The sequence below is a fragment of the Cylas formicarius genome, unplaced genomic scaffold (assembly GCF_029955315.1).
Source record: "Cylas formicarius isolate icCylForm1 unplaced genomic scaffold, icCylForm1.1 PGA_scaffold_4__25_contigs__length_36172078, whole genome shotgun sequence".
NCBI lineage: Eukaryota > Metazoa > Arthropoda > Insecta > Coleoptera > Brentidae > Cylas > Cylas formicarius.
In genome coordinates this window covers 27,879,379-27,897,706 of record NW_026844334.1, presented here as the reverse complement: position 1 = coordinate 27,897,706, position 18,328 = coordinate 27,879,379, and the positions used below count along the sequence as shown (strand labels likewise).

Genomic DNA, 18,328 nt, shown 5'->3' with positions numbered 1-18,328 from the left:
TTCAACCTCCTGTTGCAATTATATTTTCCAGAAAATAATCGTTACAAAGCTTGTATGTCTCGGTTCAATTCTGAAGAAATCGCGAAACTATACTTTCGTTACGGACACAGAAGTGTATTTCTGTCGAAAGCTTTGTATTGTGCTCCAGCGGGGCGGCCATTTAAATTCATAATATAGTTCAAAAGATATCCCCAACATGTCCCGACGTATTCAATTCCATTCGCCTGCGTTTCTCAGAAACATGTTTTCCTTTGGCAAGAGTGAATTTATTATTCGCTATCTAAACACGTTTCTAAATCAATATATTATAATAAACTCTGCACTTTAGATGGTGAAAATTACCCAGAGTAATTAGATATACATCATTATTCATTCGTCTGAAAACAACGAATTTGGCTACTGGAAATATTTTTCAAGATGAAAACACATTATATTATTATAACACATTATTTTAACCCAAAAACGCAAACATCAGTGGCAGAAATTACAATTAAAAAATAAAAATAAGGAAAATAAAATAAATTAATAATCCGAATAAAAAAAGAAAAACACAGGATTTTCATTAGTTAAAAGTGTACGATGTTCATTTCTTTATTATAATCCCATACATTATATTACGATCGAAAGTTAAAATGCACAGTTTTTCTCTTGAAACTATCGGCGGAGCACCGCTGGTAGATTCTAAAATACACGACGAATGTTTTGTTCTGTTTAGACACCTTGTAGTATCTTGTTTTCTCATCTGTTGTCCTAATCAATAGGAAAATCCAAATATGTCTTTGATCTTCGCTAAGCAATGACAAAAAGTTCATTTCAAGGGGACAAAAAGTTCATTTCAAGGGGTAATGAGTAACATTTTCTATTATTATAAAATTGATTTCTGTCTATTAGTTAATTTTGTTGTTAAAATGCAATTGTTATAAATATAATTTTCACTTTAACCAGCGTGCAGTGTAGTACGGAACAAGTTTTGTAGATGACACATTAACTACGAATTTTTGGCCTTTAGTTTCCATTTTCTGAGTTTCAGAAATATAGTCTAATTAGATTTTTTGACATAACGTTCGAGGAGCACACGTGGTAAGCTAATTTTTAGGTTAACTTAGGGTGTACTAAGAGGGTAACTTCAAGAAAATTTATTATTTCTAATATTGTATAGGGTTAGTCGAAAAGATGGGCTAATCGGTCAATGACAGATTCTTTAAGGGAAAATATTTTGCCTTGAGCTATGTCAATTTTATATCCCAATAACCCTCCAAAGTTGATGCACGGCAATGATACGACTTATTTCGTTTAATAAACCTCCTTATGTGCATATTTCATTCATTTAATTTTTGATAACAGTGACAATTTTTCTGATATTTTTATTATAGAAATGAAATAAGAAAGAAAAACAAAAAAAGCGTATCATTGTTGTAAACAAAAATAAATTGTAATTTTGTTTAAACACAACAAAGGCCCTTTTCTGAGTTTCTTTGTAGACATTTTAAACTGCATTTGTTCTGGGTTTAATTTAATTTAATTTAATGAAAGTGTATAAAATTTGTACACACAATAATAAATGTATTCGGTAATATTAATATTGTTGTTATTGTCAGTTATTACAATTGTTTACTAATGGTAATTAATTTTATAATTAATGTACAATATCTCAAAAGCTATAAATGCTATCAAAAACAAACAAAGGAAAAAGTATGACAACATATTCAACGAAATATATCTTAATACTGTAGGCGTATATTTACAAAACTTGAGGCAGTAATAGGGTGCAGGATACTGCTTTCCTCGGCTAGTATGAAGCTTTCAATTACAAAATTTACACGAAAACTGTAATCTAACACGCTAATTATATACCGGGTTAGTAAAAAGTACTAGAACCAACCAAAAACTAACCAAAACTGTCAAAGCTGTATCGATCAAATTCAAGACAGTAACAGTAACGTTATCAGATTTACCACCATTAATAAAAAAAGTCTTAACTTCTTTGAATTTTTGGAAGCTTCATCAGTGAAAGATATATATTAACGTCCTCTAAAATAATAACAAAAAAATCAGAGAAAGAATCTATATAATCAACGTTTTTAAATAAGAGAAAAGAGTTCTGCTAAAAATTACTACAGAATTTCAAACTTTTTCACCATTTCCTACTTTTATTTTTTTTTTACGAATAGAAAACCTTCACTGCTACAAATGTGAATTAGAATAAATAAAAACACAATAAAAAAACAACCGGTCCCTGCAACTAATTCAATTATTGCCGAAAAATTGGAAAATTCGATCTTTTCAGATCAGAAATTTTATAAAAACCTCTTCCTCGCCCTGGCGCTGTTCTCAACCGATTTTAATTTAATTTCGAAATTCCTAAAACAGAAATTAGGGGCGTCGCACTATTACAATAACTCGCGAATTTTCCGAACTCGTAAATTCGCGACTCTCGGCAATATCTTAGAACGGAATGTTCCGCTCCCGTTTTCCAAGCTGATAATTGCAATTAGCACCGTCCAAGTTTTATAGTGTATAATAAAACGGTTAATTGTAGCGAGACAGAAGCTATTTGTCCCGCGACCTGTTTTGTCGTCTGAAAACTACGTGCAACATACAGTCGTGTGTGCTCCACAGATGATGTGCTCCGTGCCAGAGACAAGTTCTTGTGGCGATTCGTTTCATAACAAATCAAAATAACGAGGTCCTTCCAAGACGGCGTGGAAGAAATGAGAGGTTGTCGCGATCTATTTGTGAACGCCGTTCAGATGGCGTTTCCCCAGGTGTCAGATGCCGGAACAATTCAAAAAGGCTTTCATATGTTGCAAATGCCAGAAAGTAAGAGATGATTTGATCAACTACCTCGGAATAACAATGTTGAGCTCAATTGAAAGGTCATGAAGAACTGACTTGAAAATGAGATGAATAGAATCATAAGAACAGAGTCGATTCCGAGCAGGTAGATCGTTTTATTTTTTAAAATTTCCACAAGCTGTGGAACTTGTAGGCCCACATCTTCTGGATTTCACCTGCGTCGGGTATTAACTCTCGCTGACGTTTGGCCAACCATGCTGCTGGCTTCTTCAAATATTTCGAAACTATCTAAATTCCATGCACAGAAACATCCATTTCAAAACTGAATAGAAAATAATCTAAAATCAGTTTGTTTAGGATGTTAAAAGTTATAGGTTATGACGTATGATCTAACCGAATGCAAACGACAATTTAGGTCAAAAGAAGTGGAGAGAACTACTGAAAGAGAGCTTAATAAAAACATTTTGAAACAAAATGAATGGTGAATATATAAATAAGATCGTCGTAAATCTTCCATGAAAGCCAATGCGTTTGTTTATCAAAAGTAAGACGCAAAGGCATAATACCCCTTGTAAATAATAAAGTAGGTTTTCGGGTTTGGTAAGTTTTACGGGGGAAGGGCCGGAACTTTAAACGACCCCTTCCAGAGCCATTCTCTAACCGGCTTTATTCCCAAACTCTACTTATCTTCGGCTCGCTCTTTGTTTAAGTTTAATATTAGTATTTATTCAAAAGATAACTGCCGTACAGAGGAGCCCGGAGGAAAATTAAGTCCTTTGAATTTTGAATGCAATAACAATGGTGTCCCGGAAATTTATGGGATTCCTCCGGGCATTTCGGATCGCTCTTACGGATGTCGTCTATTCCGCACACACATATGGGCTACACGGTGACCTCGAAAAACAAACAGAAAATATATAACAAAAAATGTGCTGAATAGATAGAAAGAGAATCGCTATCTAACAAATCGATTGCTCAACGAAATTAGGTTACTATTCTTAAACATAAAAATGTTTTGGCGATACGCTGTGTCGTGTTTTTTGCCAGGTTCGTCAAGTTCATTAATACCAAAATCTCTCTCTTCAAGATTTTTTTCCCATTTCACTCTAGGTAATTCTGGGAATGTGCACTTCAAACGGCAATTGGTTTATAAAAAAAAGGAACTAGCCCTTCACCGTGATGTGATTTTGGTGTGTGCGTTTTACGATCGAGAGCAACTGAATTGCGCTGTATTGATTGATGTCATTTATGTGGTGATGTTATGATTAAAATTATTTAGTTGCTATGGTCCGCAAACAAATTACTCTAGAAGTTTTCAACAACGATACGCAAGTATTAAAAAGTTATAAGAGACAGGCTGTACTTTTGCCATCAATAAGATGTATTATTGTTGTGCTCTCAAACTGAGTTTGAGAATAATGATGAGCATGATGAGTTTAATTGAACATCCTAATAGCTTGAGATTTGACAATGTGTATATATTTTCAAAATCTTCATTTCAAGCTAAATATCAGTATCTGGAAACCAACATTCCTTCACCCGATAAAGCAAGTCGAAACTCAATATTCATTTTTCATCATGAAGTATGTGATAAGCAGAATATCATGAAAGAATATTTTTGTGTGGGTAAACACCATATAGCTATTAGACATATAGAGGCCCTGCCCATCCTAATTGTACAGGAACTCGTGAAGCAACTATGTCACAAAATTTTGAGAAGGTCTGTTAAATATGCGCATGCACGAGATTTAAAATTTTGTTTTTAACCAATGGCAGCTTCTAATTTGCAAATTCTGATGTTTGACCCATAAGGCTCCCAACAACCAACATGGGCGCTGCCAGGTCGTCAATGTTTGAATGCTGCATTTTTACGCCAGTATTTTCTCAAAATATGTCGAAATCCTATTAAATTTTCTGGCAAAAAAAAGGAATTAAGGTGTAAAAAGTGTTGTTAAAAAAATTAGCGACAAGTACAGAGTTAATATTATGCTGAATTACAACAGACGGATCGGCGTTCGTCGAATAATTCTGTACGTATTTTAGCGTTTTGGTTCTTTAACCGCTATAGACGCGATAGCAGCTAATTTTTCTCGAATTTGTGCCCGCAAATCGACACAAATAGTTTGTTTTTATTAACTTATTTTAACCTTTATTGAAAATGTGAATAAAGTTGAATTCACGAAATGTGACCCTAAGAGTGTAAATATAACTTTGTTCAACAAGCACCTCGTATAGACAGAGTGCTTATTCTTTCATCGCAAGTCTAGTAATTGCAGGAACTTTCGCCTCCCAAATATATATATATATATATATATATATATATATATATATATATATATATATATATATATATATATATATATATATATATATATATATATATATATATATATATATATATATATTATGAAAAGTACCAATGGACAATTTTGTTAGGCATGTAATTAGTATAAAACAAGTCAATAAACAAATTAGCTCTAAATGTAACAGAATTAACATTACCAAACGCTAAAAGGTGTCGTTTATTATCTCAAAATTTAAAAAACATTTTGATAGCAAAAATTGCATGGTGGCTAATGCAAAAAATTCCCCGTCAAAAATATTAAACAGCACAATGGCGTCCGACATAAGATGCTTCAGTGTTACTCTTTTCAAGGAACCTCTACATTACTTGATTTGAGAGGATCACCACATTTAAAAATTGCAAAAAAAAATTTAAGCAATAAAAAAAATGATCATTTATAATACATATATATATATATATATATATATATATATATATATATATATATATATATATATATATATATATATATATATATATATATATATATATATATATATATATATATATATATATATATTAATTATTAGTAGAATACCTAAAGCAAAAATTTCATTAACTATATATTCGTAACAAAATTTTAATCAGAAGCACCTTACTTGTTGACAATACGTTACTGGGCGTTAAGTTCTTTTTAAAAAGGTGGTTATTCTGTGCCAGGCTTCTCTATAACTTGTAATGTTGTTTTTACTACCACTGAAGATTAAAGATCTGCTTGGATCTCTTTGGAATGAAATTATTATTTTGATTTGTTAGAAATAAAGAAAAAAAACATCCTCCTATCAACAAAAATTTCTCATATGTTCAAGATAGAAAATTTTCAGTCACAAATTATGCAGGAAAAATATAAACATTTTAGACCGAAAACAAGTGGGTAACATATTGATTAATTTTATCAGTAGGGTTAGAAAAAAAATGGACCATTTGGCACTCTAAATATGGGCTGGCCGTTAAGTACAACGGCAAATGACCAGGAAACAAGTACCCGGATTTACAACTGATCACAATATCTACCTAAAAGACACTGCACTGCCTACTTTATCAAGTGTTTACCACCTCTCCTATAGCTTAAAGGAGTGATATGGATGCTCTTCTAAAGCTTTCAGCCTTTCTGGCCGCTCTATTGTTTCCTTACAATTTCATCTTTTGCTAAAAAAAAAATGTAAATTGAATAACTCTACATGGATATGTGATTAATATATCAAAATTAGGAAACAGACATATATGAAAGTCTACAAAAAAATGGGATAGAAAACATGGATCATTTGTCCAAAAACATGATATGTTCTTCCCAAATTGTGAATATAATATTTTGCCTACTCAAGTTGTCCCGAATCCAACAAGCAGATTTACAAAATCAGTATTTATTGATAGAACTATTTCTATTTAATCATTGTCAAATTATGTGTGTACGTACTGCAGTATTCACTTACCTCCCTAAGGAGGTAGGTGACTTACAAATAAAGTACCCCAAAATTTTGAATAGTTGCCTAGAATTCCTGGTAATTCTCAAAAATTTCCTGTAATGCGTTCAGACTTGCCAAAAATATCCTGCAGATTTATCGTTCAAATTCTTCCTGTTGTAGTTGCAGCTGAACTGATTCTGGTAATTCCCCAGTTGCTGCGGTAATAATTTCTGTAATTTTTTACCACCCGAAAGGCAATTTTATTTTCACTAAGCATGATGACAAACGAAAACTTTCCCACAGTGAGGTTTACAAGGATTTGTAATTGTCATGGAGAATTTCTTGTGATTGTTCTAGTAATACTTGCAGCTAATTGTTTTTCTTATATTTCCTGTAATTGTACACTAAAAGATATTACCCAAACATCTTTCCTATGTAGCTATTTAAGGGTACCCTGCAGTTTGTTAAATCACTCGGGTTTGTCTAAGATCCTATTAGGTCCTCATCGTGACACACTTGTAATTTCGCTTGTGAGTGGGAGTCCTATAGAAACCATTTTTAAATCTTTTAAATTAACTTGTACATAACGGTACAACACTTACCGGCACATTCTTTTCCTTATACTTTTGACCACAAAGACAACACAAAAACACGGTACAGAGAGAATCATAACCACCAAAAATGTAAAAAAATGGCACAGACTGTTAGTATTATCTGGTAATAGCAATTTCTAGCTCGGCGTTGCCAATTATGTTCGGATTTCAGAGACTGATTTAGCGTTCTTAAGTAAATTGGTGATTTTTTTCATAAAAATTACGGCAATGTGGCAATTTAGTTATTTCGAGGTGACGCATGCGCAGACGATCCACACCTTCTCGACGAGAATATAATAGCAACCTGCGGTGCATCACTTTTACCGTAGTAGAGCCAATTATCTAATAGCTATATGGTATTAACACATACCTTCAACTTTTTCTTAAAGTTCATTTAATTGGTAGCTTGTGGAGGAATACATATAATTAGTAACATCTTTTACTGTATATTTTGATTACTTCAGTTCAGTACTGCAATATGAAACCAACGCACCCATCGAATTCTAGAGAATTAATCAAAAAACGAAAAGAATTAAGGTATAAATTAGAGTTACTTAAACATAATGGCCGCATTTACGAAAATACCTTTTTTTCAATTACCAAACATTTAGATTCTTTGGCCCCTAAACTGTTTGGCTCCAAAGAAATTTCTGTTGGGCATCAACAGTAATTAGTTACGAATTAAGAAAAAGCTTCGTCAAGTTTATTAAAACCGAAATCTCGCCTTTCAAGATTTTTTCTCATTTCGTTCCAGGCCCACAGTAATTGCACTTCAAACAGGTATTTGTTTATTAAGGAATTTACATCCACCGTGACGGGATTTTGGCGTGTGCTTTCTACGATTGAGAGGCTGTGTTCTTTTGAGGAGCACTTTATACTTTTGTGCCGCCTGAGACTGAAGCTTATAAACAACTGAATTACTCTGCATTAATTTTTAATTTTTAGCTTCTAACAAAGTTAAGAAAGTTTTAAGAAGTTAAGTTAAGAATTTTAATTGAACATCTTAATGGTTTATTGGATATTTATTTCTTGCTAAATATAAGTATTTGGAAATATTTTTTTCAAGAAACTTCCACAGGCTACTGTAACAGTTTTTATAAATTCCTCGTGCGTTTGTTTTTGTTGATTCGAGCTGGCTAACATTTCGCCAAGCATCCTATTGGCTTCTTCAGAGCTTGACTGAAACTGGCTCGCATTTTATTCTGCACCTGCTTTTATATTGTTTGAGGGCGGCGGAGCTAAATGAAGGTCATAAACACCGTCTTGGATGACTGATTACCATATTGGTGACAGGTAGAGACCTGAGTCTCGGTTAAGATTGTTAGGTGGCTTGTAGATTTCTATAGACTCTCGTATTTTTCGTTGGTAGAAGAATTGATTACATGCATGAATTTTAGTTTTATTGTCTTAATCTTAATGCTCTTTCATATTCTTTAGCCTATTTTTCGTCAGGTCTCTCCAATGCATTCTTTGGCGCATATGCATGGAATGCTGTAAACTCCTGGCACCTCAAATGGAATTTTGTCTTTAACGCATCGAATATGTTGATAGACAAGCCAATGAAAGGAATGAACTATTATAGCTTTGAAGTCTGGGAAACAATATTCCGCCACCCGAAAAAGCAAGTCCCAACTCATTCAATATTTTTGATAACACATGGTAGAAATATAGATTGTTATTACTTCAATTACTTTTATATTTAATGCAGGACAATACATATTTTGTTAAATTTATTTAGACAAGATGCTTCGAATTTATATCATGTTTGTAATAATACTACTTCAAATTTCACTTTTGATTTGTGTTGGAAGAACAAGAACGAGTTTTTAACAATAGACAAAGAGTGTGAAATCAATGAAGAAATATATAGAAGAGGTAAAGACATATATTCAATCTTTTCATAAGGTTTATTAAATTGGTGGATTTCGAAAGAGTGTATATAACTGGTATAATCCTGTACTCTGCATTTTGTTTACTTCAGTTTTGTAGCGGAAGATGAACGTAGTGCACACATAAAACTTACCACAAAATGTTAAGTTAAAGCGTAAATTACAGTTACTTAATAAAATAAAATTATTTAAAATAGGGCATTCCTCTAATTACCAAACAACTTGATTCTCTGACTTCTAAATTGTGTGACTTCAGAGAAACTTCTCTCTAACCTGTTAGAAGAACAGCATTTGGTTACCAACAGTACTAATGAAAAAAAGGTGAAGATCGAATAATTTCAATTCAGCTTAAATCCTTTGTTGTTTGTCTCACACACTACAAATTATTAAAAGCTTTCAATAATTTTCAAGGTACTCATTTATTCTTGTCCTATATTCAACTCGCACGTCGAGAGTAATGTGCACATTTTCCTTAATTGAATATAAAGATGTTATTCCCTGCCTGACGGAACATAGTGACGGCTTTCAACTATACACTGAGGTATTAAATTGAAAATAGCGTATTACTTTGCACAATACGATCAAGATATGATTTTTCTCAGTATTGCATTTTGTAAAAATTGTCTGCCCTGTTCCGTGTTTTTAATAGTTATCGAAGGCTTCATATTTCAAAGGTATTTGTTCGGTTAGATTGCTTAGATTGTCAAGGAACGATATTTTTAAATTTAGAAAACGTTTTTGTCTATATGAACTGGTTGAATAAAGAAAACCACGATAAAAACAAATGCGAAACTATTTTGATCCCAGCAACTATTAGCAACTATTTAATTTAACGATAGAGCTAAACCGGTAATGAGGTTATATTTGGATAGCCAAAGTCGACTAGTAAAGTTTCTGTCGTACCCAGACTATTGAAATTGTGGTACGCTCGGTACTGATTAACAAGGAAACGCCACCGGGTCTGCGAAAAATACTAAAATTTGGATTTGAAATTTTAGCTTACTCAGTCAGACCGAGACTGCACCGCAACGGCTCAGAAAGTGGTATAAAAATGGTTTCTAAACAAAACTTGTGTATATTCTATACGTAGCATACAGATTGTTCTGTCATTCACCATTCCCAATTCATAAAATATTTTTCCCATCTAAGGTCCCAGGTAAATTTGGCGTGCGTTGTATTATTTATCAAAAATAACTGCAATACATTGTATAGTTTTTAAAACAACTAAAATCATTCGCATTCGTCGAACACGACGTAAAATTGATGAATGATGAATAAAAAAATTAAAATTTATTGGGTCCAAAACATCAATTAAAGTTACTAAAGCAGGTATTCATCATTCTATTGTCAACTTGATAATTGTTTTACCAAAATTCGGGTGACAATATTGGAGGCGATTTTAACAACTGATAGCGACTAAATTGAAAATTGATTTACCAACGTATTAGTTTGATAACTATTTTACCCATTCTGATCGCTGGTCACACACACCATATTCTCGATGTATGTTGGAAACTGTCCATCGTTTCTATACATTATTCGCATGAAGGCCAACAAATAAAAACCAAATTCAGTACAATACTAGGTCGGTTTATCCTCTTTATAAATTACTAAACTACAACGCTATATTTAATGTCATATGGAAGCGGAACAGCAAATAGATAAAATGTCAGGAAGAATTGAACGTCTGACGCAGAGCGACCGGTAAATCCAAGACAGACCACGATAACCCATATGATATCACTAAAAAAAAACCACATAAGGAAGAAAAATGAGATGAAGGGTTGATTTAATCGAGTACGCCGAGCCATGTGACACAGTAACCTACAACAAGGAGATATATCCACTCCCGTGAACAAATGTATAATGGGTTTTGTTTGACTCCAATTTACCCATCCAATTTAAGGCAGCCAACCCAATTGCGAGCCCCTAACTCGCCGAAAAACTCATTTAAAGTACTTACACTCCCTAAAAAAGTCTCTCCGCCGTAATTGATTCAGACTCCGGATCCCTAGTTCGCTGTCGCCGAAATCGATTGCCATAAACTTTAATTACCTCTTTCAGATTTCGAACTTGCAGTCTCGAAAATAACTCGTATAACCATGTTTATTGCACCGCTTTATAGTTTTATAATACTCGCTTATTTTCTGGCATTCGACAATAAAAATCTACAATGTAATGAACCGACGAAAGTTAACTACATAAATTCTCCGCAATTCGATAAAATGTTATTAAATATGCGGCAGATCTCGAAGACAGACGATGAACGCGAGCATTCAATAAATATTTAATTCGTTTTCTTCGCCAAATGTACCTTTCACAAACTTCAATTTATCGTGCCAATAAAAACCGGAAGCAGGACTGTGACAACTACCATTCGTCAATATGCACTTATTTTATTAGTAATACATACATATAGTGCATGTAAAGTATTAATGAATTAATTATTTTTGGGGACAACAGATGATCAGACCAGAATGCGTTTTAACCTCGAATATTTTGAGTCTCCAATCAAACTACATGTTTGGTGTCCAAATTCATAATTACTGATTAATTTGGACTAAGCATAGGGCTAATAATAGAGAACCACTTAAAACGTACCACAGTAGTGAAAAGCAAGTGTGACGAACTACGACTGTCTGAGTGTTTAAGTTCGCTTCAAGTGCTTTAGAGAAATTACAGCATATATTTAAATCAGCGCAAAATTTTTATTGGATAGAGATTTTATCTGACGTTGCATAGGATATTCTTTGCGAGCGACAATTCCTGTTGGCTTACTATTACCTCAATGACATAATTATTTATTTATTTATTTACAAACTCAACGGCTAACCAACAGGCAGACGACACTGCTAAATTACAGGATACCACAGCCGGAAATACAAAAGAAAATTAGACAGATTATAATTTTCTAGTCTAATACACAGTATTAAAAGAATGTTAGAAAATTTTGTAATTGAAACAAATTTAGGCTCAAATAGAATAAGATTTGCGTTGTTCCAAAAAATACAATTGTTATACCTACAAACACATCTAATAAGCGGGGAGTTTGAGAAGTAGTTAGATCTGCATCTGCCTGTAGAAGGTTAGCCGAGTGCGCATTTAATAAAAACTGGCAATACGATTTTTTTACACACAAAAATTACGTCTAAACAATTTGGGCGTGTTACATGGACCTCAATTTATAAAACTGTAGGTTTTTTTTTTTCAAAGAAACTTCCACGGGCTGCTGTTATACTTTTTATAAAACTTCTGGGTTCCTCCTGCGTCGGTTTTTGTTAAGAAGAACTAGCTAAAGACAACTACTATTCGTATGCTTCACTGACTGACTCAGTTTCAGTCAAGCTCTGAAGAAGTCAACAGGATGATTGGGGAAACGTTAAGCTAGTTCGACTCAACAAAAACCGACGCAGGAGGAATCCAGAAGTTTTATAAAAAGTACTGTAGGTTATTTTTATACGAATAGTAGTGTCTGTCTCTAACATAATTAAAATTAAGGTTTCTTAAAAAAACATTCTTTTAAACACTCTCCATCCGATTGATTTCGCGATTTTCTGGAGTTCCAAAATGTCCGATTGTCCGATTATTACTTTTAAGTCATCTGCGAATGAAGTTGGTACAGAATGCCGAAAATACATGCCACTATCAAATTTAAAAATATTAAAAAGAAAAAGCCCCAAGTGTGATCCCTGAGGTACCCCAGACGTTAAAGTGGCATTAAGCTTTTCTACGTGCACAACCGTAAACTGATTTATTGATTAGTTAAATTTGCAACAAACGGAGAAAGTTATCGTGCACACCGAAGTTTCCAAGTTTTTTAAGTCAGTGGGGTGATGAATCTTGTCAAAAGTCTTTGTAAGTGAAATCCATGTTAATGTCCATCTATGTCATTTGATTGTATTTAACCAATATAACCTGTGATGCGAACAAACAAAATTTTCGCCCTAAAACAACGACTAGAACGAAATCCTTTAAAATATGGTTTGTTTTAGGTAGAAATCGTGCCCGTTCAAACTGAGAAATATTAATATCTTCTCTATTCAACAAAATTTAACTGCCTTATTTAAATGGGTTGCGTTATTTCGCCTAAGTCTAAATATGGCCTTAACAAGAATCTGCACGTTCGCTATTTTCCATCGTACGGAAGCAATTTTATAATTTGCGTGTCTACAGATGCTATATGAGCAGTTCAGATGGGTTCATGCTCCATAATTTAAAATTTTCATTTTACAGAGTTCTGAAAGTTTAGACAAATATATATCCGAACGAGTAGACTTCTATGTTTAAAGAAAGACGACGATAACGCATACAACAGTGTAATCAGAATCACTAAAAAATCCAGAAAAGCCTGAGTCGAAGCCTGGACGCTTACTGAAGCTATCATAATGAACCTGGAAGCATGCGAGTTGTGGTTGTATCGTAGATATTGAAAATACCATGGACAGATAACATTACAAATATCGAATTTCTCAGACGGAAGGAAGTAGTTAACATGTGAACGTCCGAAAGCTCCATATTGAGAAAAGGGAAACAGGTTTTTTGCAATCTATTTTGCAAGCAAAAATACTAACAAAACGAAGTTAAAATAGAGTGTATGATAGCCAACATCCGATACAGATAGGAACTAAAAGAAGAAGATTCACTGTTCACACTACCAATAATTTACAAAACATCCGCGCCCCGATTTCCTTTTTCGACTGAGTGACTCGCGAGACTGCCGCCCTCGAGAGAAGCGGCATCTGTAATCTAGCTCCGATCCCTGCGTACGAAAGAAATTTTGGAAGACAGATAAGGCCAGACTTTACTAATTTATTTATGATTATTGATAACGTTTTACGTATAACTTCAAAAGCTTCAATGCAAATCCAAGAACCAAGTCCGCCATGTTAGCAATAACCATATATTAATCAGCATCAAAACCACTTTAATTTTTACATTAGAATTATTTGAAAAATTATTATACAATATATTTATGTCCGTAATAATACCTAAGCCAGCATCGACACGAAATTTAATGTCGAGAAAACGATGCAATCGAGATCCTGTCCCCCTGCTTGCCCTACGGCCAAACAAACTTATGGTTTAAAATCCCCGATTTTAATTTAATAGTAAGTGATCATTTAACCGAATTCTCCCCCCTAGGGGTGGGTATATTGAAATTTCTCATCCCTCGGAAGACGCTTCCCGGGCAATCTTAAGCTTTAGTAGTGATAATCGACAGAAGCGTTCCTCGTGCCTTTTGCGATCTTCACCGTACGATGTTCCTGCTCGCGGGTGTTCGGGTTGTTGCTGTTGAGGATGCACTAAGTGTGTTAACGTTTGAGGGAAATATTTTTATTTGGCCCACCGAACATACCGGAAAAGTTCAAAATTGGTTTGACAAAGCATCCACCAAAGAATGTTTTAATATGAAAAAATATTTTTATATTTTGATAAAGCAAGTGATACCTACCGGAAGTTCATGGACACCCCATTTATTCTACATGGTCTAGTGTGAAACTTAAGTTGCTGTGGAAATGTATTCAACGAAATAAATTTTCAAATCATAAGTTAAATCGAACTATTAACATTTATAATCATGATCTAATTTGACGCTTTGTAAATACCCCTCATATCACACTAAAACTCAAACATCTGAATCCATAATGGTACCCATTGTCCAAAACCCAATCCGGTGGCTATAACTTTATATATGGCTGCTATGATCAAAATTTTATATTTACTACGTTAAGAAATATCTAAAAATGATTAAAAAATACTACAATATTTCAATTGCCAGATACAGCTATTGAACATACGATATGAATGAAGCACTAACGATTTCCCAACATTCAGATAGAGCAGTCCCTAGATTCAAAAATAGGAAAATGTATTCTTATTTAATCTTTTCTTATTGCACAAAACGTCAAATCGCAATAATAATAATTTTGAACTAAAATACAGTTGTTTCATTTTGATGGGCGAATTTTGAACTAAATATCAGGTGTTTGTATTTCCTTCACAGACACCCTTTGATTTTAACATGCAGATAAATTTTTAAAGCTACAAACACGGTCATTATTGTGATTCGGTTAATAATCTTATTAGCTTAAAAAACATAAAGACATGCGTAAATTTTATTTGGTGACATTCTTTCGTCCAGAAAATATCGATTTCCTGTTTCCTCGATTTTCAAAATAAGATGCTTAATAAAAAAATTGACACACTAGAAGTATTTTCATTGCTGTTTTATTTTTAACTTGCATTGGAAAAAATATATATCGCTCCAATTTTGTTTAGGTAACTGCTAACCCTATACTTCTGAACATCGTGGTTCACGTACGATGACCGACCGAACTGTGAAATGGCCTAAAAAAAGTAATTTTTGAAATAACGGCTCAGAGAAGTCAGGTATGGTCCCTTTTCATATATTATATTTTCATTTCATTATTGTTTTCTTTTATTGGCTGAATCGAAAAATCAAAATATTTTTGCTCTAGTAGCACCCCAATTTTGATTTCGATAAAATCTTTTTAGATATTTTTTAACATAATTTTAAATGTTTATTAAAATGCTCTACGGTTGCTTCTACGAATATGATGGCTTTTTCGTGTGTAGGTAGTTTAATTTTTCCAGGCTAGGTATAAGCTTATTTAATTTAAATAAAACACCCTATAAATGTGCTACATTCCGAAAGTCGAGTACCACGATAGTAGATAGATTTGCGACGAAGAAAAACTAAAGTTAAGAATAAAGGACTAAAGTTTTTGTTCTGGATTTCTGGCAGTAAAATAAAGTAAATTAGTTATTAATAATCAGAATGGAACGATTATTTAAAGTTCTATTCATTTGAAATGATCTTTTAATGTTCGATTTTGATACATATTGGGGGCTAAGAAAAAAATGTAGCCATTGAAACGAGAACCGAAATTTTCTTTTTCCGTTTACGTCGAATGAGTTTCTTTAACAAACAGCCAGTCGAGCAGATAGCAAGTTTAGGCTACACGAAATATATAGAGGAAAAAACTATAAACATAAATAAAAAACTAATGACAACTTACCGCCCAAGTCGGCATAGAATACGTCCCTCAAGGCTAAGAATTCCTCCTCTGGCGCCATATTATCGCTCCCGAAACTATCGTTCTCTGGCCAAACCTCCCTGTCAGAAAGAAAAAGTGAGAAAAAAACGCCACTCCGGGGGTTATTGTAACTGAAAGAGGCGTTGCGAATAAAAAGTTATCGTATCCTGTCCTGAGACTAGAACACTAAGACAATGGCTAATATGAAATATTAATTCTAATGTCTAAATACCGGGATGTTAAGAAAAATGAAACTTAAAATTTCCTTATAAATATTACGCATGGTGTCTGAAATAAAATTTTCTACTACACTAACACAGAAACAGCGAACGCTAGAAAAAAAGTGCAACAGAAAAGTTGCACAGCTTTTTTAATTTTTTATAGTGTTTATTTTGTTCTTCTGGGGTAAATACCAACTTTCTTATTTTAAATAGAATACCCTGAATATTATTTTTTTCTTGGGTACCCTGGAAAATTCTTTGTATATTTCATGTGCTGAATATACACCGAATATATAAACCGAATATATACTTTTTCGGCAAATCTTGGGAAATTTTCCTATAAGCGAGTCTTATTAATCTTATTAAATTTTCCATGGATTCTTTGTGGAAGGCCATATTGGTTGGATATTTTGGAAGTAAACTAATACAGGGTGAAAAAAAAGAAGTACAAAAATAAATTAAATTATAAAAAACGTAAGAAGTCCAGTGAACTGAACATAAAATAAGGCTTTTGAACAATTATTTATTGACGGTCGATTGTCATTGAAAACAGAAATAGGGTTCAAATTAAAAAAAAAATCATTTTTGTATATAACACAAACAGTCGATTTTATCCCGGTTGTTTTCTTGCATGGGATTTTTCAAAATGGCACTGTTAACCGCTCGTCGCAAGCCAACAACCAGCGAAGGCAAAACACACAAACACAAAAATAATTATTAACGAATCGCGTCTTTGACTGTTAACAAGGGAGCACCCCTCGGTAGTATTTTAAGTTCTTCTGTTTACGATTTTTACTCCAGGTCTACAAACGTCATTACAATAGTGATCATCTTATGCAGATGACCCTAAACTGTGCTTTTCTATTTCTAAGAAATGCCTTAATGAAGCAAGCAACAGTAATAATCCGTACTTGAATAGATTGTACGGTGTGTCACTGAATATATGCTCGTAGTTAATCCTAATACGATATTCGGCAATGATAATGAAATTGATTGATGATTGTAAAAAAAAAACTTAGTTTTGCCTTTGTGTAGCAGTTGCAAATGTTTAGGGCTAACTCTAGATTCCGGGCTAAAAGAAAGTTGAAGTCGTCACTGTCTCTCGCAAGATACTAATAGGCTTCTTTGCGATATTCTAGTATTATCACGCCTTAATCATAGAGCGTATTCAAAAACTTTACAACTCCGTTCTCAGACCAGTATATGGAATTACACGTAGAACTCATATTTCACCATATCTGATTAGATCAGGTTGAATATGTTTAATCGATATAAACATAAAAACAAAATTAAATTTCGGAGGTGTGTCCACAATTCGAATTTCCATTGACGCGGTCTCCTAAGATTTCAATCTCTTTTCTAACTAATTACTGGTTCCTAACTGCTTCCCATTCCCCAATCCAAGCGTTGCCTGTTCCTCTGCCTATCTGTTAATTGAATGCCAAATTTAAATAGTAAAAATAACTAAGGTCTCAACGTCGACCCCGGTGGAACTCCAGAACAAGTTGTATAAAAATTGGATTTAAAAGTTTTTTATAGATACATAATACAAACCTTAATGAAAAGCGTTCCAGTTTAGAAATTATATTAACGACGACACCTTAATAGTCCGTGGCGTAAATTCAGAATAGAACTTGAATAGAACTTGAATAGAATTGAAATTTGAACTTCTAACCGTTGCAGCACGGTAAGTGGCTACAATATCAGAGTTTGATGCAATTTATATTCAACTAAAACAAACCAAAAAATAAGTGTAGATGAGTTGGAAGAACAGAAAAGTTTTACAATTACCTCCTTACTTTACTTCTAACCCGATTGAACTTATTTGGTTAATTACAAAAAACTATAATAACCGATATATTGGAAGAAGCTGGTTCAAGAATCTGGCAAGTGGTACTAGAAACTATCACTTCTGAAATATGGACAGGCAGGAGATACTTAATTTTTGACGGATGTTAATTTGATTCCAGTAATGTCAGTGGCCTCAAAATGGTAAATGAAAATATTGTCCATATATTCAA

The 18,328-nt window shown here is 33.3% G+C and overlaps 1 protein-coding gene across 2 annotated transcripts in view; it reads right to left on the bottom strand.

Moving 5' to 3' along the window:
• Window positions 1-18,328, bottom strand: part of LOC132700724 (protein timeless homolog) — a 277,802-nt gene that overhangs the window by 212,835 nt on the left and 46,639 nt on the right. For both annotated transcript variants that reach the window (XM_060668230.1, XM_060668231.1), the window contains exon 10: window positions 16,069-16,166. In XM_060668230.1, coding sequence (XP_060524213.1) covers window positions 16,069-16,166 — 98 coding nt within the window. The remainder of the gene's footprint in view (window positions 1-16,068; window positions 16,167-18,328) is intronic.